The sequence below is a fragment of the Polypterus senegalus genome, chromosome 4 (genome assembly GCF_016835505.1).
Source record: "Polypterus senegalus isolate Bchr_013 chromosome 4, ASM1683550v1, whole genome shotgun sequence".
NCBI classification, from domain to species: domain Eukaryota; kingdom Metazoa; phylum Chordata; class Cladistia; order Polypteriformes; family Polypteridae; genus Polypterus; species Polypterus senegalus.
In genome coordinates, this window is record NC_053157.1 from 16,182,075 (window position 1) to 16,208,837 (window position 26,763).

Here is a 26,763-nt window from a genome sequence, read left to right on the forward strand (position 1 = left end):
GTACGGATCCTCTGAGAATTTGATTTTTTCCAACTTCAAATAATATAACACATCGGTTTCCCACTGACTTAAAAGAGGAGAGTTTGTGTTCTTCCAGTTTATCAGAATGAGTCTCCGTGCCAAAAGTGTAGTGAATGCAATCACAGTTTGTCCTTCTCCACTTTAAGCCCCTCTGGAAGAACTCCAAACACAGCTGTTAATGGGTTAGGAGGGATTGTGAGTCCAAGGGTGTCTGAAAGGTAAGTAAAAATTTTTGTCCAGAATAATGTTAATTTGGTGCAGGCCCAGAACATGTGACCCAGTGAGGCTGGGGCTTGGTTGCAACGTTCGCAGGTTGGATCATGCCCTGGAAACATTTTGGAGAGTTTTAGTCAAGACAGATGTGCTCGATATATAATTTTGAGTTGTATAATTGTATGCTTTGCGCATATGGAGCTCGAGTGAATTCTCTGCATTGCTACTTTCCACTCCTTTTCTGATATATTAATTGAGAGATCTTTTTTCCCAGTGCCCTCTTTGATCTTTGAAAGGGAGGGATTGTAAAATGATTTTATATATTGTATAGATGGGAGTCTAAGTCCTTGAGATTGAGCAATATTTTTTCCAGCGTGGATGAGGGTGTAAGATGAGGAAAATCTGGAAGGTTTTGTTTAACAAAGTTTCTGATTTGAAAATAGTGAAAGAAATGTGTAGCTGGAATGTTAAAATTGGAATGTAATTGTTTCTCTCACCACTTCACCACCTAGCAGCTCATGTGCGATGAGCGCACTGGTGCAAAAATGGCTGCCGTCACAATGTCAAAATATGAATTTTATGAATAGATAAAGTACTGTTATAACTTGCTTCTCCAAATGTTACATTCTTTAGCTGTCTCTGGTGTTGTTTCAGGTTATAGAGCAGAGAAGTGAAGAATGTGACCATATCAAATTTTTAATTGAAGAGAAAGACTCTGAAGAGGAGGCATTTTATGAAGACCTGGATGGGTTTGAGGAGAACAGCATGCAGGAAACAAGGATTAGCCCTCACACCTTCTGTAAGGCTTTTCCTTTTCACATCATGTTTGATCGAGATTTGACCCTCTCCCAGTGTGGTAATGCCATCTACCGAGTGCTTCCTCAGGTAAGGGCTTCCTGTGATGGTAATCCACATTTTTCCTTCCTTAATTACATTTGTAAATCTTTAGTTTTCATCATAAAGGGAGACAGGCACAATTCAAAGTGGAAGTTATTATTACAGTGAAACACGTGTGAGTGCTGTAGTTTCAGATATAGATATCATTTTGTTCTCGTTGTATAGTAGCCTTAACAAACACAATAGAAGGTCTGAAACTTAAAAGTACCTCAAATGAGAAGAATCTAAGAGTCATTTAGTCCTTTCCCAGGAACAAACAAGCAACCTTTATTTTATATACCACCTTATTCTAAGGTGGAGGAGTGGCTCTGAGGCTAGGGATTTGCGCTGGCAATCGGAAGGCCCTTAACCTGCAATTGCTCCATCCTGGATATGATGTTAATCTGCATCCATCCCTGCATGTAGGCCCTATAGGAACTGTTCCACCTCCATGATACAAAGTTTTCGTTCCAGCTGGAACTATTGTAGGTGGGGCTTGCATGATGAATTGTGCTGATTGGTTGACCATAAGCACTGGTGCCATCTTACAAACCTGTGAGTAGTTTGGCTTTTGGAAAGCTATCTGCAAAGATTAAGCACTGCACTTTGCACCGCATCACTCTTCATAGCCAGTCATCCCTGGTGCACCGTGCTATGCACTGAAATGAAGCACATAATTGCACTCGCTAAGGTGGGATGAAGTCCTGTAGCACCCTGGTGGTCCACAAGTGGCATCCCAGATGGGACCTCCTGGCCATCGGTAGGCAGGAGACCTTGTTAAATAACTTTCTTGTGGCGACCCGACACAGCAGCATGAGGCTGCACATGTGGCAGCACAGTGGCACACATGCCGCGATTAAACAAAAAAAAAAAAAGATGAAATGCCCTAGTGGTCCACAGTGGTTAGACTCCTTGACATTAACTCTGAGCATGGAATTTTATGTAAATATGGTTATATCAAATTCAACGTGATGTTCGATGATCCACTTTACAGTGTTAAGCCCTAATAACTCTCGGGACAGTATTCCAGTGCCATCTAGTGGATGAGATAACATCATCCTTCAACAAATCATTAATGTTTCTATGTGTTCTGCCACTTTATGGTAACTCATCAATATGCAGTGGGGAGGAACCCATCAACCAAAAAATGCAACGGCAAATAAAAAGCCTTAAAATAGGTTTTAGAACAAGCTGAAACTGAACTGTTGCTCAGATCAGGTGATAGTAATGACGATATGACTCTGTAAGCAGATGTTGACACGGACTGCTGCCTTTTTGGTGGATTCCAACCTACCAAGTTTCATCGATGCTCATGTTTGGTGTCAGCTTCATAGTACTGCTCACAATCCTGTACCACCTTATTGTCCATTTATGAGTAAGCCCGGTCTAAAGGTGTATGTTGATCATGATCAGGACTATTTATGATTATCGATGATAGTCTGGTGGAGAAAATACTTGTTGAAGCAAACTGCTGTGCTGAGTATTTCTGGAAAAGGCACATTAAACCATTTGTAGGCATTTGGGTGTTTTTCAGTCTCCTAGTTCTGCGAGGTATAGTGGGTAAACCAACCTAGAAGTGGTAATGATCCATAAGTCGGTTGTTGCAGACAACCATTTTTGTTGAAATTATGAGTGAGTGTCATTTTTCACTCACTATGAAGTACCTGCATTTCACTAATAACGATGACTATGATGAAGATAATCACCTAACACCAAAACTTTACAAACTGTGCAATGTGTATCAGGTGATTATCAAACACATGCAGAAGATCTAAGGTTCTCGATCGTGACATAAGCATCGACGAAAGTCTCATGAGTTACAAGGGAAAGCTGTCACGGATGTCGCTCATTGCATACAAATGGTTTGGTATGAAGTTCTATCTCTGAGTACATCTGGAACTCGTGTAAATAAATGAGAGCAGGAGACTCACATAGGTTTGGCAGATGGCCACCCCGTATACTGAAAAACTGTTAAAGCAAACACAGTTTTACAAACAAGCTCAAGACGGAACTGAATACGGCAGGTGGACAGAGGCTTGTAAATGGTAGAGACAGGAACGGGATGGTCCAAGGTGGCTGGGAGAGGAAAGGTAGGTAAGTGGGTTCTGGAGGAAGTTTTCATCGGAGAAGGCCGGAAGTTACGTCATCAGAGGGTGGGTTTATGGTGACATCACTATTTGGTTGGTTCTTCGGCTGGTATGCAGAGGGACAAAAGGAGGGATGGTTAAGTGACAGAGCCAAGCCTTGGTCCTTCTGACTAATCACATTATTTGTGCCTACCAACCTTCTCACGTGCGCATGTGTATTACATTCAATACTTTATAATGGTAGCGAGAGCAAGTGGGATGGCGAGTACAGTCAATGCAGCATTACTACATTATCTGTGCTGTTACTGGCGAACACTTTGCATGACCGGTGCACAGTTTCCATACCTCACTTACACTGCTTGAGATTTTACTTCAAAGGAGAACTGATGCATGCAGCACTGCACACCCAAACCGCCATGATGTGCCTGGTGACTCCAATCGTGTGAATGCATCAACCTGTGAGGTGCAGTAGCCATGTGGCGAAAAGGCAAAATGATTGCAATCAAGTGGAAAGACATCTACCTCCTAAGCACGGTTTACGTTGTGTCAATGCTTGTGTCAGGGGAAATGTGGAAGTCACTATGCCTGGCACTGTGGTAGGCTACAATAACACAATGGGCACATCGATCGTGTGGGGCAGACACTGACATTCTACCCTGTCATGTGCAAGCAACAGCAAAATAATAAAAAATATATTAAAAAAATAAATCTTTCAACATCGGCTCATGTGCCTATGTCCAATGGTGACTGTTTCAAAACGTGTCACACGAAGGACGCATAATAATCTGCATCTATACAGCAGTGGACACTAGACATATCTTTTCCTTTGGTATTTATGTGTTTCTGTTACATATAATAACATTTTTTTCTTGTTGAGAAAAAAATTCAACGTTTTTGGCTCATTCTTCTTGGGGGTGGGGGGGCGTAAATATGACGCTAAGGACACTAGCATATACAACTAAGCTAAACTAAATTCAGTTTTTCTTTTTTCAGTTTTATAGCCATATAATGCAAGTAACAATAACTTCTTTTTTAAATGACGCCTTATTGCTGTACTCAACATGTATCACGTTAGCAGAGGACTGACTGTGTGTGAAAATACTTGCTGTCAGAGGTAACTAAACAAATACTGCTGACACTGAAAAGTCTCATTAACATAGTGATTTTAACACTGCCATAATAAGAAAAATAAATTCGGAAATATGGGAGATATTTTCTATTGTCAGTAATGAGAAAGGAAACATTGCTTGCATAACGGTTATAACATAAAACAGTGTGATCTACATGCACAACTCTCTCATGATTGGTCATTTTATTGTTATCTGTGTGTTAACAGGAAATGAATTGATTGAGCAAACTTTTATAAAAAGGCAAAACTAAATTAGAGAACCTGAAATTGTAAGAAAACTTTATTCTTTTTAATTTCTTTTCCCAAGATGGAGACTCCTTTATTTTTTCAAATACAGATAAGGAAATCCTAAATAAGATGGCGTCTAACGTAATCAGCTGATCCATATTTTTGGAAATGTTGCAGCAGAAAATGTAAAGTGACAGTAGCGTTGGAAGATTATGAATCCCCTAAAGCAGCGGTTCTCAAACTGGGGGGTGCTGAAGCTGTACAAGGTGGCGTCAAATAAATGAACAAGACATCAGAATGAATTTTTTACACTTTTATTTCAAATTTAAATTTGCAAGCATATAATCTCAACGAATGTATTATAACTAAAATTAAAATAAAACATTTCTAAGGCATAGATCTAATGACTAACTGGCAAGCGGCGCCGCTGCTGCTGCTTTTATAGTCGCGTATTTTCAATCCAGAATGTTCGAGACGTATCGGTATCTGTCGTGAACATTCGGGTAACAGTAGATCAGGTGATGATGCAGCGCGACTGCACCACTTTGGCAGCGTAGCCAATATTGCCAAATTGAGTTAAATAATTTACTGCGTATTGGGTTATTTTCATGATACAACTAACAGCGGTATAATATTTGTCGGACGAAAATACGTTTGTCTCGCGCAGATTGACTTGATCGGTGTCCTCGTTTACGAGATTTTAAAAAATTAAGGCATATTTAATCGTTTCTTTACATAAAAAAGTAATTAAATAAGAATAAATAATTTATTCGTTGTTTTTGGGATTAGAATTACTACCAAAAACCACACAAGGCATTTTTAACAGTTATTAAAGCACTTTAAAAAAAATAAATTGCAAATATTTCATCAAAGGTAGCCGAACACATGCAAATCTTATGGAAGTAAAAATGATAGGATACCGCAACACTGCACGAGTATCATACCTTTGTTAGTTGTATCATGGGTTATTCTCTCTCTATCCTATATTATGCAGGGGGTGCAGAATTATTCTAGGTAGGTAGAAAAGCGAGACAAACGGGAGGTGGGTGTGGGGCCGAAATACGAAAGTTTCACAACCACTGCCCTAAAGGGACATGAACATAAAAAGCTTTTATTGCGCAAGCTCACGAGATTTTTTTACACACACATAAGAAAGTTTCACATGTCCATGAGATCATTTTTCACATGCTCAAAATCTTTTTGCGTGCGCATTAGAAAGTTGTGCGTGCTCATGAGATCTTTTTGCGTGCACATGGAAATTTTCACATACTCACGAGATTTTTTACATGCGCACAAGAAGGTTCCATGTGCTCATAAGAGTAAAGTGTGCGCACGAGAAAAATTCTCGTGTTCAATGAAATCTTTGTAAAGTTTTACATACTCACGAGATCTTTTTGCATGAGAGCATTTTGTATGTCTACAAGATCTTTCTGCATTCGCACGAAATTGTTTTGCTTGTGCTGGAGAAAATTTTGCTTGCCCACGAGATATTGTTGTATGCGCACGTGCTGGAAAGAAAGAACAGAAATGTTTTTGATTTATGGCCACATCTGTCAACCCCTGAAGGCTGGTGTTAGGATACGGGTTCCTACTACATGTAGGATGGAGAAAGATGATTTTCTAGATCTTTTGAAGTCAAGAAATGTTCCAGAGGAAGACTTTGAGCATCTTGATGCCTTTATGGGAAAAACCAAGATATGAATTCCTTGTCCATGTCAACTTTCCAATAGGCTACACAATAAAACAGTTGTAGCTACAGAAGTAGGGAAGGTCTACCAGAAATATTTATGGCCTGTAAAGTACGGAACCTCTGAAGGGACATGTGTATTCCTGAAACACTACGGCGTGCGGATTTAGAAAGTTCTTGTGAGGACGAGAAATTTTCTCATGTGCACGTGAAAAAAAAGTATGTGCACGAGTCAGATTCACATACACACGAAAAAGAAGATTTAGTTTTTTTAATTTGCTCGTCCCGTTGGGGGCTTTGTACTGTGTACTGCACATGTAAAAAAGATCTAGTTTTGTTAAGTTTGATTTGATTGTATGGAATGTTACATGCTTTACATAAATTCAATAAAAGTTAAAAAAATAGAAAAAGATCTGGTGCGCACAAGATAGTTTCACGTACACACAAGAATTACGTTTTTTCTTTTGTTGCGCATTTCCCTTTGGGGGTTCTGTAGAGGACATTGCCAAAGACAGAGAAAAAATAATTTGAAAAAATGAAGAACGCAAGGGTGTGGTTTGATTTGTTTCGAATCTTTACCCAGGATTGGTTCCAGCCTTGTGCCCTGTGTTGGCTGGGATTGGCTCCAGCAGACCCCCGTGACCCTGTGTTCGGATTCAGCGGGTTGGAAAATGGATGGATGGATAGTTTTGTTAAACTTGACTTGCTTGTATGGAATGTTATTTGATTTTAATGCAAAAAAAAAAAAAGAATAAAAAGAAGACTGCAGTGGGCTGTCGCCCTGCCCGGGGTTTGTTTCCTGAGTTGTGCCCTGTGTTGGCTGGGATTGGCTCCAGCAGACCCCCGTGACCCTGTAGTTAGGATATATAGCGGGTTGGATAATGGATGGATGGATGGAAGTTTAGTACTATCAAATGAAACGTGGCCTTATTAGGGAGCCAAGGACATCAAAAATATAACCTTTTTAAAATGTAACTTTATTAGTAATGTGATCACATATCATGCAGCAGACTGAAAAGGATTTGGGGATGACCACCCCGTATACTGAGCAAAGAAAACATGTTTTACAAAGTGGAGTTCACAGTTGAACAGGCTAACAAACTGAGACTGCTCTATAAATATGGTCGGTAGTAGGAAGAGGTGGAGTCAGGACAACTGGAACAGGAACTGATGTGACATGGAAAGGGAATTCTGGGTAGTGGAAATGATGTCATCAGGGTTGGCGGAAGTGATGTCAGCAGTGGGTGGATCAATGGTGAAGTCATTAAGAGTCAGGGTCTTCGGCTGGGCTGCAGAGGAATAAGAGCAGATGATAGCTCCAACATCTGGTATGGCTAACAAACATATCACTATTTGAGCCTGTAATCTGTCTCTCATGTGCACGTGTATGACACCAGCATGTAGAAACGAATATCTGACTGTTTTACCCCAGTATGACATGTCTCTGGTTCTCTTTGTTGCAGCTGCAGCCTGGAAACTGCAACCTGCAGTCTGTTTTCTCGCTGGTTCGTCCACACATCGACTTCAGTTTCCATGGGATTCTCTCTCACATCAACACTGTGTTTGTTCTGAGAAGCAAGGTAAACATTTGTATAAATAACAATCATGCACAAACAGCTGAATTGATTTTCATGAAATCTGTCATATGTGTGGCTGTTGGTCCAACTTTAAATACAAGCTGTGGGGTGTATTGGATAGCAGGGTTGCAATGGAAGAGGGAGAAAAGGGACTACAATTCCCATCAGGCTCAAGAAGAATAGTGGAATTGATAGAAGAAAACCATATTATCAGCGTGCACAAAGTTTTTTACCAACCAAAGTAAGATCTCATCTAAGGCTGGAGGTGTGGCATTTTCTTCTCAACTAATCTAGATGGCAATTTTATTGTCTTTCTGGATTACAGCGTTTGTCTTAGAGTACATCATTTTGTCTCATTGTGGGTATTTCTTTATCATAAGAAATTGTTTAAGAGTAGAAATTATAATTATGAACAAAATGAAGACAACAAAAAGGAGGATTGAGTCTGCCCCATCTTTACTTAAGTGAATTCTCCACAAGTACTTTTGTGTGCGAGTCCTGCTAACAAAATTAATCTAAAATGTGTTCAAATATCTGAACGTCTGTATGCAAACATCCATCCATGAGTTTTCTGGACCTGCATAATCCAATTTCAATTTCCAATTTTTGTTTTTTATAAATTAATAAATATTTGGTGGTTAATCTTAATTAATTAACCCTTAACTACTCACACTGATGTATTTTGTTCACCAATCTGTTATTTTTGTCCAGTGTCTTTTTACTTGAACTTCCCGGCAGCATCCGGCATCTGTCCTCAGCTTGATTCACTACAAGTACCGTGTCACAATGGTTTCCCAGCAGTGTGCCCCCAGCCAGTTTTATGAGTGGATGCAAGGTTGCCAATTCCACATGGTGCATTTGGTACACCGTGCAGGTACTAATGAAGGTATGACAATGATAAGATGTAGTTCTTTCGATGACTTTGTCTGCAAAGAACATTCAACAACTGAAGTGAAATGTGATCCATGTGCAAATCCTGCAGTTCAGGAAAGTGTGACGGGTGACGAATGAGCGCTGGAGAAATGGATCAGGTTTATTTTCAGTTAGTCCAAGACTGGGTTACATTAAAAACATGAAGAATTTAAAATTATTACAATATCTTATATTACAACCTCACAGCATGCATATATACAGCGATTTTAACACTGGTGCATAAAGTACACCATGCGAGTGCTTATGAGATGAGAAATAGTGCGAGTAGTTAAGGGTTAAACAGAGACAATAATAGGCCATTTGCTCTTCTTGAGTGGTGATCAGCAAATGTTTCTGTTTAATAGGAAGGCCTGCTCAATGTAGAAAAGCCTGAATGTGAAGACGAATTAACCGGCACAGAAATTAGCTGCTTGCGTCTCAAAGGACAGATGATCTACTTGCCAGAAGCTGACAGCATTCTCTTCCTGTGCTCCCCAAGGTATGTTGTTTTTATGCTGCACAAAGTGATGAAAAGGTGTCTTGCCATGGTATCTGAACTTATACATAATTTTATTAAACATTTTTTTCCTCGGAATAAAAATATTAAGGTTCATTTTTAACATTTACGCAGCATTTTGTATGCAGAGCCTCCATTATAATGCATTAATAACAAATTTGGCACAATCACTGGATTGCTAAGCTGCCTTCAAGTGGTCTCTTTGGTGAAGTACAATACAATACAATTTATTTTTGTACCAGAAACGGCGATAACGTGCAGTGAATACACTTGACTTGATCATTCCTAGTTTTCATCCTCTTTCTCTGTACGTTTGCCATTCGTTTGCTCAGAAGTTGATGCAGTTTTCTTTTCTCCACCCTAAAGGTCTGCTTCTTCTCTTCTTTCATCAGTATCTTTTTGCATTAAAACTGATTAAGTCAGTGTTTGTGTTGCAATTACTTAGTGCATTTTTCTTAATTGTTCACTTAAGCTTGCACTTAAGTCTTCAATCTGCCTCAAGAATGATTTAAGATATGAAGAGGTAGGGTAAGTGATGCCGAAGGTGGTAGGGATGAGAACGGCACCCATACACATGCACTGTACGGCCGCCCTGATGGATGCTGCCGAGAGTTAAATAAAATACAAATAAAAAGAGGAATAACCTTGGAGTTCAACCATCACCCAGAAAATGGATAGTAGATGTCACGTAGTATATGGGTACCAAATCGGTTTGCTATCTACCAGTGATTTAAAATCCTGGACAGACAAATGAACAGTCACGGTAGCGTATTAAATATAAAGATAACCCAAAATCACACAAGAAGGGCTGCAATAGGTTTTAACAGACCCTGCCTTTTGACAGCCCCCCAGCCTTAACTCTCTAAGAAGACAAGGAAAAACTCTCCAAATAAAACCCTAGTAGGGAAAACAAATGGTTGAAACCATGGGAAAGGCAGTTCAAAGAGAGACCCTTTTACAGATAGGTTGGGCGGACAGTGGGTGACAAAAAATAATATACTCAGCAAAAAAAGAAACGTCCTCTGACTTTCAACTGTTTTTACTTTCAGTAAACTTAATGTGTAAATATTTGTATGAACACTAAAAGAGTCAACACCATAAGACATAAACTAAAAATGTTTCACAATGTGTCCCTGAATGAAGGGAGGCTCAAAATCAAAAGTACCAGTCAGTATCTGGTGTGGCCACCAGCTGCTTGAAGTAATGCAGTGCATCTCCTCCTCATGGACTGGACCAGATTTGTCAGTTCTTGCTGTGAGATGTTACCCCACTCTTCCACCAAGGCACCTGCAAGTTCCTGGACATTTCTGGGGGGAATGGCCCTAGCCCTCACCCTGCGATCCAACAGGTCCCAGACGTGCTCATTTCCTTCGACGATAAACACGAATCCGTCCATCACCCCTGGTGAGACAAAACCGTGACTCATCAGTGAAGAGCACTTTTTGCCACTCCTGTCTGGTCCAGCGAAGGTGGGTTTGTGCCCATAGGCGGCGTTGTTGCTGGTGATATCTGGTAAGGACCTGCCTTACAACAGGCCTACAAGCCCTCAGTCCAGCCTCTCTCAGCCTATTGCGGACAGTCTGAGCACTGATGGAGGGATTGTGTGTTCCTGGTGTGACTCGGGCAGTTGTTGTGGCCATCCTGTACCTGTCACGCAGGTGTGATATTCGGATGTACCGATCCTGTGCAGGTGTTGTTACACGTGGTCTTTTACTGCGAGGATGATCAGCTGTCCTTCCTGTCTCCCTGTAGCGCTGTCTTAGGCGTCTCACAGTGCGGACATGGCAATTTATTCAGCAGTCCTCATGCCTCCCTGCAGCATGCCTAATGCACGTTCACGCAGATGAGCAGGGACCCTGGGCATCTTTCTTTGGGTGTTTTTCACAGTCGGTAGACAAGTCTCTTTAGTGTCCTGCGTTTTTAGAACTGTGACCTTAAATGCCTACTTTCTGTAAGCTGTTAAGGTCTTAACGACCATTCCACAGGTGCATGTTAATTAATTGATTATGGTTAATTGAACATGCATGGAAAACATTGTTTAAACCCTTTACAATGAAGATCTGGAAAGTTATTTGGATTTTTAAAACATTATTGTTGAAATACACAGTCCTGAAAAAGGGACGTTTCTTTTTTTGCTGAGTATAGTAAATACAATACAATACAGTACGCAGAACAGAACACAAGTAATCCTCAGTACAATACAATAGTGCAATATTACAAGTACAGAGCAGAATTCAACAATAGATGATATCACGGATTCAGGCGTCTCTCTAAATAACACATACTAAACTTTGTGTCACTTGTTGGTTTTGTTTTCTATGTACCCTTTACACGTTACCTACAGAGGTCACTCACACACTTAGCCTTGGGGTCTAAGTTTTTGTTACAACCAGTCTCTGTAAAAGAGGAGGATTATTTGATATAAATTAATAACTTGCTCACATAGCCAACCTTTGTTTTAAAATGTATGTCTTGATACTATCACATAGTGCCTTATTATTAAACAGATATAATATACAGTAATACCTCGATTATCCATCAGGGGTCGGGACCGTGGCTGTGACAGATTAGAGAAAAAACGAATAACAGAACGGCTACTTTAAAAATGATATACAATAGAATAGTGAGTAGTCAGATTTATTTACAAAATATATATATATATATATTAACAGAATATAATATAGTATTAACATTAATTAATTTACAGTTGTGCTTGAAAGTTTGTGAACCCTTTAGAATTTTCTATATTTCTGTATAAATATGACCTAAAACATCATCAGATTTTCACTCAAGTCCTAAAAGTAGATAAAGAGAAACCAGTTAAACAAATGAGACAAAAATATTATACTTGGTCATTTATTTATTAAGGAAAATGATCGAATATTACATATTTGTGAGTGGCAAAAGTATGTGAACCTTTGTTTTCAGTATCTGGTGTGACCCCCCTTTGCAGCAATAACTGCAACTGAACGTTTCCGTAACTTTGGATCATTCCTGCACACCGGCTTGGAGGAATTTTAGCCCATTCCTCCGACTCTGGGATGTTGGTGGGTTTCCTCACATGAACTGCTCGCTTCATGTCTTTCCACAACATTTCGATTGGATTAAGGTCAGGACTTTCACTTGGCCATTCCAAAACATTAACTTTATTCTTCTTTAACCATTCTTTGGTAGAATGACTTGTGTGCTTAGGGTCGCTGTCTTGCTGCATGACCCACCTTCTCTTGAGATTCAGTTCATGGACAGATGTCCTGACATTTTCCTTTAGAATTCTCTGATATAATTCAGAATTCATTGTTCCATCAATGAAGGCAAGCCGTCCTGGCCCAGATGCAGCAAAACAGGCCCAAACCATGATACTACCACCGCCATGTTTCACAGATGGGATAAGGTTCTTATGCTGGAATGCAGTGTTTTCTTTTCTCCAAACATAACGCTTTTCATTTAAACCAAAAAGTTCTATTTTGGTCTCATCCGTCCACAAAACATTCTTCCAATAGCCTTCTGGTTTGTCCACGTGATCTTTAGCAAACTGCAGACGAGCAGCAATGGTTTTTTGGAGAGCAGTGGCTTTCTCCTTGCAACCCTGCCATGCACACCATTGTTGTTCAGTGTTCTCCTGATGGTGGACTCATGAACATGAACATCAGCCAATGTGAGAGAGGCCTTCAGTTGCTTAGAAGTTACCCTGGGGTCCTTTGTGACCGCGCCGACTATTACACACCTTGCTCTTGGAGTGATCTTTGTTGGTCACCACTCCTGGGAGGGTAACAATGGTCTTGAATTTCCTCAATTTGTACACAATCTGTCTGACTGTGGATTGAAGGAGTCCAAACTCTTTAGAGATGGTTTTGTAACCTTTTCCAGCCTGATGAGCATCAACAACTCTTTTTGTGAGGTCCTCAGCAATCTCCTTTGTTCGTGCCATGATACACTTCCACAAATATGTGTTGTGAAGAGCAGACTTTGATAGATCCTGTTCTTTAAATAACACAGGGTGCCCACTCACACCTGATTGTCATCCCATTGATTGAAAACACCGGACTCGAATTTCACCTTCAAACTAACTGCTAATCCTAGAGGTTCACATACTTTGCCACTCACAAATATGTAATATTCGATCATTTTCCTCAATAAATAAATGACCAAGTATAATATTTTTGTCTCATTTGTTTAACTGGTTTCTCTTTATCTACTTTTAGGACTTGAGTGAAAATCTGATGATGTTTTAGGTCATATTTATACAGAAATATAGAAAATTCTAAAGGGTTCACAAACTTTCAAGCACAACTGTAAATTAATTAATGTTGTTAATACTATATTATATTCTGTTAATATATATATATATATTTTGTAAATAAATCTGACTACTCACTATTCTATTGTATATCATTTTTAAAGTAGCCGTTCTGTTATTCATTTTTTCTCTAATCTGTCACAGCCACGGTCCCGACCCCTGATGGATAATCGAGGTATTACTGCATATTATATCCATTTAATAATAAGGCACTATGTGATAGTATCAAGACATACATTTTAAAACAAAGGTTGGCTATGTGAGCAAGTTATTAATTTATATCAAATAATCCTCCTCTTTTACAGAGACTGGTTGTAACAAAAACTTAGACCCCAAGGCTAAGTATAGTATATTACAGGTATAGTATTGTATATAAGTGTAATAAGCAAAAAAAACTCAGAGGTATTGGAGTTTTTTGGATTTTTACTTGAAGTTTTCATTCCATAGAAAACTATGGGTGCCCTGTCTTATACTCTGTTATCTTGGTTACAGAGCACACCTTCAAACAATAAAAGAAAGCTTTCCCTATCAATAATTATCTCCTGCCAGTCACATTCTGCCTTTTTCTATACCGTGAACACTCCTGCTTATTGCCTCCTGGCTCTCTACTCAAAACTTCCTTCTGCCGCACTTTCCTACTTCTCCTGTCACTCATTTCCCAAGAGGCGTGGCCACCCCTCACAGAACAGAAGCCCCTCCCTCAGGCCGCCATTCATTCCGCCATTCATTCTGCTCCAGCACAGCACAACATAAACTGCCTGCAAGTCCATCCATCCATTATCCAACATTTCTGCACACTGCTATGAAGCAATTCAAAGCTACCTCCTGATGTACTTTTTAAATTTATTTTGAAATATGTGCATAATATACATTTATTTATTTATCAGTTGATGACTGATTGGCTTTATTATTTGTCCTATGAGTCTGTATTCTTGTTTTTTATGTTTCTGCTGCTCTATGCATCTGAATTTCCCATTGGTTTTAATAAAGTTTATCTAATCTAATCTAGTCTATTTAAACTCCATGACTTAGCCTCTATATTACACTGCCTCACAGTTTTTGTCATTCCCCAAGTTTTAGGCACTTTGCAATACTAAATAATTCTGTTTCCAATAGAGGGCATTTGTCTCCTGTTATTTACTGAATCGTATTTATATCTGGAGTAAAATAAGGTAAACAGGTACATTAACACTTTTGAGGTATATGTCAACATATCATATAACGACATGTAGAAGTGTCTTCACGTAGCTGCCGGCCACTTCACAAACGCATTCAGCACCTCAGTCAGCTGGGGACCGATCAGCTGATGCTGGCACCTCACTTGTATTTTCGATCTCCAGATTGCTTCCATCAAAATCGGAGCCTAATTAAGCAATAATACGCAAAACGTTGTCTATGGAGTATATTGCTTTACACCTTCGCTTTGCTCTCTCACCAGATCTGCCTTTAATAATTCTTAATTCGTCACATACATAGTAATACAGGACAACACAACTTTTCGCATACGCCTTGGGGTCAGAGCACAGGGTCAGCCATTGTACAGCGGCCCTGGAGCAATTGAAGGCTAAGGGCCTTGCTCAAGGGCCCAGCAGAGTAGCATCACTTTTGGCAGTGACGGGGATTCGATCCGGCAACCTTAAGGGATGCCAGCACAGATCCTTAGTCTCAGAGCCACCACTCTGCTCGCCTGCCTGCTTTAGCTCTGGCGTCCACGTGAAGACAGCTTGGGCACCCGGCAGATGCTGTGCTGTGCATTCCTGCTGGCAGCCGGAGAAAATATTCAACCCTCAAAGAGTTAATTGAAGGATTTTTGTTAAAGAAAAGATTGAGCAACCCATGGCAAGAACAGGAGTTTTATTTTCCAGTCAGCATGGGTTCAGATGAAGGAGGTTGTGTTTTACTAACACACTGGAATTCTATGAGGAAGAGTAGAGCATATGATATTATTTATCTTGATTTTCAGAAAGCATTTGATAACTTAAAGAAGTGCGAGCTCAGGGTGTGGTGTTTAGATGGGTGCAGAATTGGCTAAAACTCGATAAGCAGAGGGTGATGGTTTGAGGAACCCGATCACAATTGTCTGCTGTCAAGAGTCCAGCAGGGTAGGTGCTGCAGCCACTGCTCTTTTTAATATATATAAATTGTTTGGATAGGAATATAAAATAGTAATGTGGTTACGATAGCTTAATGTTACATGTTTTAGGGATGAAATTGCAAGAAAGGACTGGAAATCCGCCTCGCAGTTAGGAGACCCGGGTGGTTCACTTCCCGGGTCCTCCCTGCGTGGAGTTTGCATGTTCTCCCCGTGTCTGCGTGGGTTTCCTCCGGACGCTCCGGTTTCCTCCCACAATCCAAAGACATGCCGGTTAGGTGGATTGGCGATTCTAAATTGGCCCTATTGTGTGCTTGATGTGTGGGTGTGTTTGTGTGTGTCCTGCGGTGGGTTGGCACCCTGCCCAGGATTGGTTCCTGCCTTGTGCCCGGTGTTGGCTGGGATTGGATCCAGCAGACCCTCGTGACCCTGTGTTCGGATTCAGCGGGTTAGGAAATGGATGGATGGATGGACTGGAAATCCATTGCAAAGCCCATTCAGTCAATTGCTGGTGAGGTTTTGGGTCCTTAACCTAATCAGGCAGGTCACGGACATCTAAACTTCACTCAATGTAGCAAGTGGTATAGTCGGTGTACTTGCAGGTCAGCAGAAAACAGGAAAGAAAATTAAAAGCTTGTAAAATAATAAAACATCTCAAGGGCACAATTAACTCACAAAAGAAGAAAAAACAAAGTATAGAAAATGAAAGAAAAAAATTCTTATTAGGTAGTGTTTATGCCACTCACCAAGTGGGATTTATATTAAAAAGATATTGTAAAATAGTCACCGAAAAATCTTTAGTTTTAATTGAAAGAATAAATCTGCCATCTTGTTGAAATACTTTTAAGAACTTTTAGTGCATAGTATTTTTACTTTCTCATATAGGCAAAATATTGTAATCGTCCAAAGATTTGATGTTGAGATTTTGATGAGGGGCGGCACAGTGGCGCAGTGGGTAACGTTGCTTCGCCTCCCGGGTCCTCCCTGCGTGGAATTTGCATGTTCTCCCTGTGTCTGTGTGGGTTCCACAGTCCAAAGACAGGTTAGGTGCATTGACGATTCTAAATTGTCCCTAGTGTGTGCTTGGTGTGTGTGTGTGCCCTGCCCGGGGTTTGTTTCCTGCCTTGCACCCTGGGATTGGCTCCAGCAGACCCCCGTGACCCTGTAGTTAGGATACGGTGGGTTGGATAATGGATGGATTTTGATGAGTCTCGATGTTTTAGATCTCTCTGATTTTCTCATGTACGAAGTATAGGGAAAGTATTGGAATCCTCCAAAAATTCCACTTCGAGGTTTTGATGACTCTCGACTTTTTAGACTTCTCTGAGTCTGAAAATACCATTTTTGGAATTATGTCTGTGTATCTGTCTGTCTCTGTGTGTAAACACTATAACTTGAGGACACTTTCACTTTGGTCAACCAAATTTTGCATACAAGTATTAGGCACGAAATGTAAATTTCTATCAACCGGAAGTGGTACTTGACCTTTAATTCATGCAGCTGCAGTGTTTGATTTATTCAACTTTACTTTCATAATAATTGCTCAATATACAGTATTATTCATTTCATTTTATTAATTGTTGATGTTTCTTTAATATAAAAATATAATCATTGTCTTGCGGTTTACTCCTCAAATATCCATCCCCATATCTGAGTAAATGAGAAAGTTAAAGAGAGACCACTCCCGATTTTTTCCTTAGTAGCTGTCATTTGTATGAACTGCAGTAAAGATAAGCAGTAACCAGTATGTTGTTTTTACATTTATAGGTTTTTAGTCATTATTGTCTCCTGTACAGAGACAGCATGCAACACAACACTGATGTCATGACACAAAGCCACAGTCCACAAAAAAGCTATTTGTGTAATCCATGCTCATCCATCTCAGTGCTAATTGTACATTTCTCACTGTCTGAATTTTCTGCAGTGTGATGAACCTTGATGACCTCACCAGACGTGGACTATACCTAAGTGACATCCCATTACACGATGCCACTCGTGACCTCGTCTTGTTAGGGGAGCAGTTCAGAGAAGAATACAAACTCACACAGGAGCTGGAAATTCTGACTGACAGACTACAGCACACACTGAGGGCTTTAGAGGATGAAAAGAAGAAGACAGACAGGTACAGTATGTATGACAAAATGTAAAACAAGATCAATACGTTTTTACCTTTGAATACTGTGAATATTCAAAATGATGGCTGTTACTGGCTAGGCATTGCTCAGAGCTCCGTTCTTTTCCATTTCACTTCTTCACATGGAGAGGCTGACTGTGAAAAGGACCTCCAGTTCTGTAAGCGGCAGTTTAGCTTAGCCAGGTGCACTAATGGAGAAGTCCTGTAGTACACTGGCAGAGAAGGCTCCTCTGCAACCCAGAAACGCCCATGTTATGTCAGAGAGAATGAGTAGGTCAGATGAGGATGTTATCTTGAGGAGAGATAAAGAATATATAGCATTTGAATGAGGCAAAAAGTGGATGACACAAAATGGAAAGTGTAGGAGGAAAGTTTTTACAAAGTGAAGCAGTTTGTCAGTTAACATTTCCATTTATAAATTTCCTCTGACCCACATGTGAGAGTTGTTCACAACACTAAATGGAAAACCTAATGATATATACTTTGTATAACCCTAACCTTAACCCCAATATATATATTGTGGAAGATGACCTGGACACAGACAGGAGGACACGTTCAAATCACCCAACACACATTTATTATACAATTCCATATTTACACAAGTGCACAAACCCGAAAAGTCCCCAAAGTCCAGGCCAACTCTTCAATCGCCTTTTCCTTCTTCAGACCACCTCCTTGCCTCCTCCAAGACCTTGTCCTTCCTTCTCTCCCGACTCCAGCCATCATATGGAGGGAGGCGGACCCTTTTATAATCATCCGGATTTGCTCCAGGTGCATTCCGACAATCTTTCTCTGGCACTCCCCCATGTGGCGGAAGTGCCGGCTGTGCACCCGGAAGCACTCGGGGTGTCCCCGATCCTCTTCCCCCCAGCACTTCCGGGTGTGGCAGAAGTGCTGAGGTCCAGGCCTCCCAAGGCATCGGGGCACCCCCTGGCAATGACGACGGGCCCCTACAGGGTTGAGCTTCAAAGCTCTGTACCCGTGGTCCCCATAGCCCCCACGTTGTCTGGGGGAGGTGTAAGCCCTCCTCCGGTCCTCCGGGGTGTCCTGACCGGGTCGCCCCCCCAGCCACCTGTGACAATATATATATATTGTGGAGGGTACAGTTCTTCCTCAAACCCAACACAACAGACACAGCGCACAAGTTAGAAACACAAGGATCTTGTTTTATTCAGAGAAACTCTTCACAATAGTTTCCCACCACCACAGCCACAAGTAAATAATAGGCAGCATGCACAATTCTTCTTGTTTCTTTGTCTTTTTACTCCTTCCACTCCTCATAGCATGCTTCGTCCACCTACCACCCGACTCTGGCTCATAAGATTGGTCCGGTCTTTTGATATTGGCCAGTGCCAACAGCACAGATTATAATGAAAGCACTTCTGGGTCTCTTCCATAGCACCTCCTGGTGGCGCCCACGGTACCTGACAGGGCTGAGGTATCAAACTCCAAGTCCCATGGTGCCCTGTATAGGAGGCAGTGCCCTAAAGCAGCCGCCTTTCCCTGTCCTTACATCTTTTGGGTGTCCTGGACGGGTTTAGCTGCCGGCCGTCCCTTACAATATATAAATATTGTAAAGAGAACACACAAGAACATTAAAGAGCTGTGGCATACAATTGCAGGAGTTGAAAACACAAAAACACATGCAATAAGTTGCAAACGCGTCTTTTTCAGACAAGAGGTCAAGTTAGAAATGAAGCCAATATGGCTGGTGTGGAAGAAATTAGAACACGTTAATTAAAGAAAGAAACTTTTCTTCTACTAGGACAAGTTTGACAGAACATCTTTGAGTCAGAAGCCAGGCAGGAGGAACCTGTTCTCTGTGTCTTACATTCACTCCTCAGCAAATGCCAAAGATGGAGAATCCTTCACAACAGTCTGTTACAAAATGGTCAAAGAATTAAGGGCAGAGGTCAATTTTATAAATAACTGAATTTGCATAACAGTGCTGATTTATGCATACATTTTACTCTGATTGGTTCATTGGTTTACACCCAAATAATTTCTTGAAATAAATCACACTCTTGTTCTCCCCATCATTTACCCTTGACATCTCTGTTTATGTGACAACTGTCCAGTCTTGTTGTTTACAGGACATCTGCTTAATCATCTCTTAGTACATTTTGTTTATTACGTCAACCTTCCTTCTAATACATTCTTGTCTTTTATTCACATAGCCATCTCTTCATGACATTTCATACGTAAATGCTTATATATTTCATTGTGCACTTCAAACCAAATTACTTAACTGTTGTTACCTCTAAATTATTCTCTCACACTGGTTCCGGGTTATGTGGTGACTTGGCAGGAAGGGGCAGGTCCAGGAGGGCAGAAAATGGCAGAAACGTCAGTAGTGGAGGGGCTGTTAGTCTTCTGCTCAGCAGAGGGAGGGAGAGAGAAGGCATTAAAGCACAGTGCCTAACCCCTTGTTCTGGTGATTAATTACAAACCGGATTCCAAAAAAGTTGGGACACTATACAAATCGTGAATAAAAACTGAATGCAATGATGTGGAGGTGCCAACTTCTAATATTTTATTCAGAATAGAACATAAATCACGGAACAAAAGTTTAAACTGAGAAAATGTATCATTTTAAGGGAAAAATATGTTGATTCAGAATTTCATGGTGTCAACAAATCCCAAAAAAGTTGGGACAAGGCCATTTTCACCACTGTGTGGCATCTCCCCTTCTTCTTACAACACTCAACAGACGTCTGGGGACCGAGGAGACCAGTTTCTCAAGTTTAGAAATAGGAATGCTCTCCCATTCTTGTCTAATACAGGCCTCTAACTGTTCAATCGTCTTGAGCCTTCTTTGTCGCACCTTCCTCTTTATGATGCGCCAAATGTTCTCTATAGGTGAAAGATCTGGACTGCAGACTGGCCATTTCAGTACCCGGATCCTTCTCCTACGCAGCCATGATGTTGTGATTGATGCAGAATGTGGTCTGGCATTATTTTGTTGAAAAATGCAGGGTCTTCCCTGAAAGAGATGACGTCTGGATGGGAGCATATGTTGTTCTAGAACCTGAATATATTTTTCTGCATTGATGGTGCCTTTCCAGACATGCAAGCTGCCCATGCCACACGCACTCATGCAACCCCATACCATCAGAGATGCAGGCTTCTGAACTGAGCGTTGATAACAACTTGGGTTGTCCTTGTCCTCTTTAATCCGGATGACATGGCGTCCCAGATTTCCAAAAAGAACTTCGAATCGTGACTCGTCAGACCACAGAACAGTCTTCCATTTTGCCACACTCCATTTTAAATGATCCCTGGCCCAGTGAAAACGCCTGAGCTTGTGGATCTTGCTTAGAAATGGCTTCTTCTTTGCACTGTAGAGTTTCAGCTGGCAACGGCGGATGGCACGGTGGATTGTGTTCACTGACAATGGTTTCTGGAAGTATTCCTCATCCCATTCTATGATTTCCTTTACAGTACCATTCCTGTTTGTGGTGCAGTGTCGTTTAAGGGCCCGGAGATCACGGGCATCCAGTATGGTTTTACTGTATAGTCAAAATCGCTGAATTTGCGTATTTCCTGATCAAATACAGGGAAAAAGCAGGGGAGCCTCACCTCACCTCAGACTGCGCTGTCCCTCACACACGGCGTTGATGCGTGTGATTGGCGTGTGCCTGTTGCTGTATGTCACAAATATAATGTTTGAAGACTCGTTTATTACACACCCTGACTTTCCACAGTCTGGCTAATATCTTTAATGAATGTGTGTGACATATTTATTCTTAATAATCAGAAATAAAACCACAGTGAAAAGGCACAAGGTGAGGCAGACAGCACCGTGCCGCACTGGAGGGGGCGCATGTGAGCCCAACAGGTGCTTGTTGTTGTTGTTCTTCTACGTAGAGGCGCCAATAAGTTAGCGATATCAGAAAGTCAAGTGCACTGCAGTGCTCCGTTTATTTTAATTTTTTTGTTCCAACTGACTGAAAAAATTGGAAGATTAAGACTTCTAAAACTAAAGGAAAATAAGGATGACTTTTACAAGAAAGTGACGGTGATTTTCTTAGAGAAGGATAGGTGCATGGACTTCATTAACAAATTAAGGTAAGACCATAAAAGGTTTTCAATTTTATAAAAAATGGGATCAGACTAAGAAAAAAACAATACAATACAGTCGATTCCTGTTAATCGGACCACATCAGGATGCGATCATTTTGGTCCTAATAACCGGCTGGTCCAATTACACAAACATGCCCTATACATGTGCAACCAAGATGGGACGTGCTATAAGTAACATATTAAAATGTCGTTATGACTTTTATTGTGCTGTACACGCGAACGTACAAACAAGAACTATGTACATGTACGGTTGCTTACAACTTTGTTTATTGAAAAAGAAATCTACAAATTCTTCAAAACAATCTAAATGACACTCAGCATGCGAAGCACAATAAAAAAGGTTACATTACCAAATTCCAGTCAACGTTTGAAGAACTTGTCTAGTGTGATCTGACACATTCTGTTGACGCACTGCACTTGAACAAAATCACCACAAATATCTAACGGGGAGCCCAGGGATCCTCCCAATGTCGCTGACTCACTTTACATCCGCTTTCTGCGGGCGACTTGTGGCTTCTTTTTCTTATTCTCTGTCACGTTCTTTGGTCCGATTAAACAGAATTTTGGTCCAAATAAGCGAACAATATTAGGCTTATGTAATATGATCTGTTTCGGTTCTTTAGGATTCGGTCCAAATAAGCGGCTGGTCCGATTAACCAGTGGTCCAATTAACCGGAAATCGACTGTATTGGTTTTGGTATTTGGTTTTCTTTCCGTTTTCATTATAAAAACTTACTACAAAAGTGGATAGGTCCTTGGTTTCCAGCTGATAATGCTGTTCACATGAGCTTTCCCTCATTCTCTGTTTTACCTTGCTCTCTTCTCTCATAGGTTGTTGTATTCCGTTCTTCCACCCTCTGTAGCTAATGAACTGAGACACAAACGACCTGTCCCAGCAAAGCGTTATGACAATGTGACGATCCTCTTCAGTGGAATTGTGGGATTCAATGCATTTTGCAGCAAACATGCTTCAGCGGAAGGAGCCATCAAAATTGTCAACCTGTTAAACGACCTATACACGAGGTTTGACATCTTGACAGACTCAAGGAAAAATCCTTATGTTTACAAGGTAAAAGAATGCAACTGTTTACTGCTCTTTCAATTGGTAAAAATGCAGAATGGAGGAGTCGTTACTCAGGGATTATTAACTTTTAAAAATGAGGGCTTCAAACACCATGCTGAAGTAAAGATAATAGCCAAAATACGTAAACTTGTCGATGCACCTAAAGATCAGTGCCTGTATTTATCAAGTGTGTTGGTGGAGGAAGATGGTCCTAACTGGCACAAAATTGTGATGCAAATTTGGTTCTATGCTTAGAAGTAGGAGTAAAATTATTGTATTGATTGTCCTAATTTAGGACACTACAACAACAACAACATTTATTTATATAGCACATTTTCATACAAATAATGTAGCTCAAAGTGCTTTACATGATGAAGAAAAGCGAAATAAAAGACAAAGCAAGAATTAACATAGAATAAGAGTAAGGTCTGATGGCCAGGGAAGACAGAAAAAAAAACTCCAGATGGCTGGAGAGAAAAAGTAAAATCTGCAGGGGTTCCAGGCCACGGGACCGCCCAGTCCCCTCTGGGCATTGTACCTAACATAAATGAAATAGTCCTCTTTGTATTTAGGGTTCCCTTGGAAGGACTTGATGATGGTGGTCATGTAGACTTCTGGCTTTTAATCCATCAATGTAGGACATCGCGGTACTTTGATTAGGTGGTGATGGCGCAGATCGCCACCACAGAAAACCGGGAAAAGAAACAGAAGAGAGAGTAGGGGTCAGTACGGATTTTAAAGCCACCATGAAAATAGTTATTATGATGAATTGAAAATACAGGGTATCAGGATTAAATGAAGGTGAAGTTATCAGAAAACCATGTTAAAGTAATGTGTTTTCAGCAGTGTTTTAAAGTGCTCCACTGTATCAGCCTGGCGAATTCCTATTGGCAGGCTATTCCAGATTTTAGGTGCATAACAGCAGAAGGCCGCCTCACCACTTCTTTTAAGTTTTGCTCTTGGAATTCTAAGCAGACAATCATTTGAGGATCGATGGTTACGATTTGGTATATATGGTGTCAGACATTCCGATATATAAGAAGGAGCGAGATGATTTAAGGCTTTGTAAACCATAAGCAGTATTTTAAAGTCAATTCTGAATGACACAGGTAAACAGTAATCTAGATGACTGAAAGCAAAAGCGTAAACTAATTTCTCAGCATCTTTCAATGATATAAGAGGTCTAACTTTTGCTGTGTTTCTTAAGTGAATAATGTCCTAGTGATCTGATTAATATGCAATTTAAAATTTAGGTTACAGTCAACAGTTATCCCTAAGTTCTTTACCTCTGTCTTGACTTTTAATCCTAATACATTAAGTTTATTTCTAATGATCTCATTGTCTCCATTATTGCCAGTCACTAAGATTTCTGTTTTCTTTTTATTTAGCTTAAGAAAATTGCTATTCATCCAATTAGAAACACAAGTAAGACATTGTGTTATCGAATTAACAGCGTCTGGGTCATCAGGTCCTATTGATAAGTACAGCTGTGTGTCATCAGCATAGCTGTGGTAGCTCACGTTGTGCCCTGAGATAATCTGACCTAACGGAAGCATGTAGATTGAGAAGAGCAGCGGACCCAGGATAGAGCCTTGTGGAACACCATATTGAATATCATGTGTCTTTGAGTTGTAATTACCACAACTAACAAAGAATTTTCTACCTGCCAGGTAGGATTCAAACCAATTTAAGACACTGCCAGAGAGGCCCACCCATTGACTAAGGCGATTTCTAAGAATGTTGTGATCAATGGTGTCAAATGCGGCACTCAGATCAAAGAGGATGACAAACAGATAAATGGCCTCTGTCTGCATTTACCCGCAAGTCATTTACTACTTTAACGAGTGCAGTGCACTGCTCCAAACGTCATCAGGATTTAGGAGAGTCTGTGATGCTGCATGCCTACTAATAAAGAAGTCACATGGTGTGGGCAGCAGGGGACCCATAGGAAAATTTTTACTTCTCAAAGGTTGATCTTTGATGGCTTACGAAACTTTTATTTATGTTTCATTTAACAATTAACATTGTCACAGATGTTTCCCCTAGAATTCTTCAGGAGAAATAGCTTTAAATCAAAGAAGAGTTGAGAAACACCTGAGGTATAAAAGGAGTAAAAATTGAGAATTTGGTTTGAAAAGCATGCTATATTTTACGAGATCTTTCTGGCCTTGTTTTAATCTTTCAAGACTTCACTTTTTTTTTTTTTTTACTTTCGTATACAAAGTATAGGGAAAATATTGGAATCCTCCAAAAATTCAATTTCGAGATTTTGATGAATCTTGATGATTTGGAGCTCCCTGAGTCCAAAAATACCATTTTGGAATTATGTCTGTGTGCCTCTGTATGAGTATCTGTGTGTCTGTAAACACGATCACTTAGGTCAACCAAATTTTGTAATACAAGTACTAGGTACAAAACATAGATTTCTATCAACTTTTCAGCTATTTCTGCTAACTGGAAGTAGTACTCTTTTATTCATGCAGCTGCAGAGTCTGATTTATTCAACTTTACGTTTATAATAATAGTCATCCCTCACCTATAGCGAAAGGTGAAAATCTGCAAAGTAAAAACCATACGTTTATATGGTTATTTTTTATATATTTTAAGCCCTTATAAACTCTCCCACACTCTTATAAACATTTCCCGCACAGTTATACAGCATAAACCCTTTGTATTCTCTTAGATATTAGTAAGATTTGTTGAAATTATGTATGTAAACACACTGTTTATATACAGTAAAACCTAAATATTATAGATAAGATATCAAGCGTCTCCGATATCACATATGTTACAGCCATTACGATAGACAGGCCACCAACAATAAATACGTACAATGCAAGAAAAATTGTATACAGTAAAATGTGTGTACAGTGACACTAAACGTACGTACATGTACTAAGTACTGTACGTAGAAAATTAATTATGATTACTCACCAACAATGACATGACGACTTGTCCGATAACGATGAGTTTAATTTTACTGCACAACAAAGGAGAGCGTTACAGCTCTTCTAAATGAGCCTCTTCAGGTGACTGTGTAGCACCACCATTGTTCTTCTTCCGGCAGTCTTCAATCCAAATCCCTAAAGCAGATTCCATCCAGACTACCGCCTTATTACGTCCACTTACAACTCGTTTAGCGCCCTGGTTAAAGGACACTGTGGCCTTATATTCTTTTCCTCCTTTTTAAATAAAAAGAACCGTGGACTCATTGATGCTGTAATGGCGTCCTACAGCGGTGTAGCTGTTCCCTTCCTTCAACATATCCAAAACTTTTACCTTTTCGGCAATCGTTAGCATCTTCCGTTGGCGCTTGGGCTCGGCCCCTGAAGCAGTAGCAGGAGCAGATCGTTTTGTGTCATAATGAAGGGCTTGACTGTGCACAAAGATAAACACAAAAGAGCACAAAAGTTAACTCTTTACACAGCAAAACCGTTGATGCTGAATGAGCGAGACAAGACTTCTTGGTTAACGCAGCGGAATCGAATTCAGCGCTCTGTTGCTAAGCCAATCAGCACACAGGAACTTAACTGCTTGCTCTGATTGGATAGCTTCTCAGCCATCCACCAATACCGTCCCTTGTATGAAATCAACTGGGCAAACCAACTGAGGAAGCATGTACCAGAAGTAAAAAGACACATTGTCCAAGCAGAAACCCGCAAAGCAGCGAAAAATCCGCTTTATATATTTAGATATGCTTACATATAAAATCCGCGATAGAGTAAAGCCACAAAAGTCGAAGCGCGATATAGCGAGGGATTACTGTAATTCAATATATTATTAATTTTTTTGATTTGTTGTTGATGGTTCTTTAATGTACATAATATAAAAAATATAATCATTGTCT

The 26,763-nt window shown here is 40.3% G+C and overlaps 1 protein-coding gene across 2 annotated transcripts in view; it reads left to right on the top strand.

Annotated features, from left to right (window-relative positions):
- Positions 1–26,763, top strand: part of gucy1b1 (guanylate cyclase 1 soluble subunit beta 1) — a 60,318-nt gene that overhangs the window by 16,544 nt on the left and 17,011 nt on the right. Inside the window, exons 6-10 of one of the 2 annotated variants that reach the window (XM_039750291.1) lie at positions 889–1,119; positions 7,705–7,821; positions 9,096–9,229; positions 17,561–17,758; positions 22,685–22,922. In XM_039750291.1, the coding sequence (XP_039606225.1) occupies positions 889–1,119; positions 7,705–7,821; positions 9,096–9,229; positions 17,561–17,758; positions 22,685–22,922 (918 nt within the window). The remainder of the gene's footprint in view (positions 1–888; positions 1,120–7,704; positions 7,822–9,095; positions 9,230–17,560; positions 17,759–22,684; positions 22,923–26,763) is intronic. The other variant, XM_039750292.1, reaches the window with a different exon arrangement.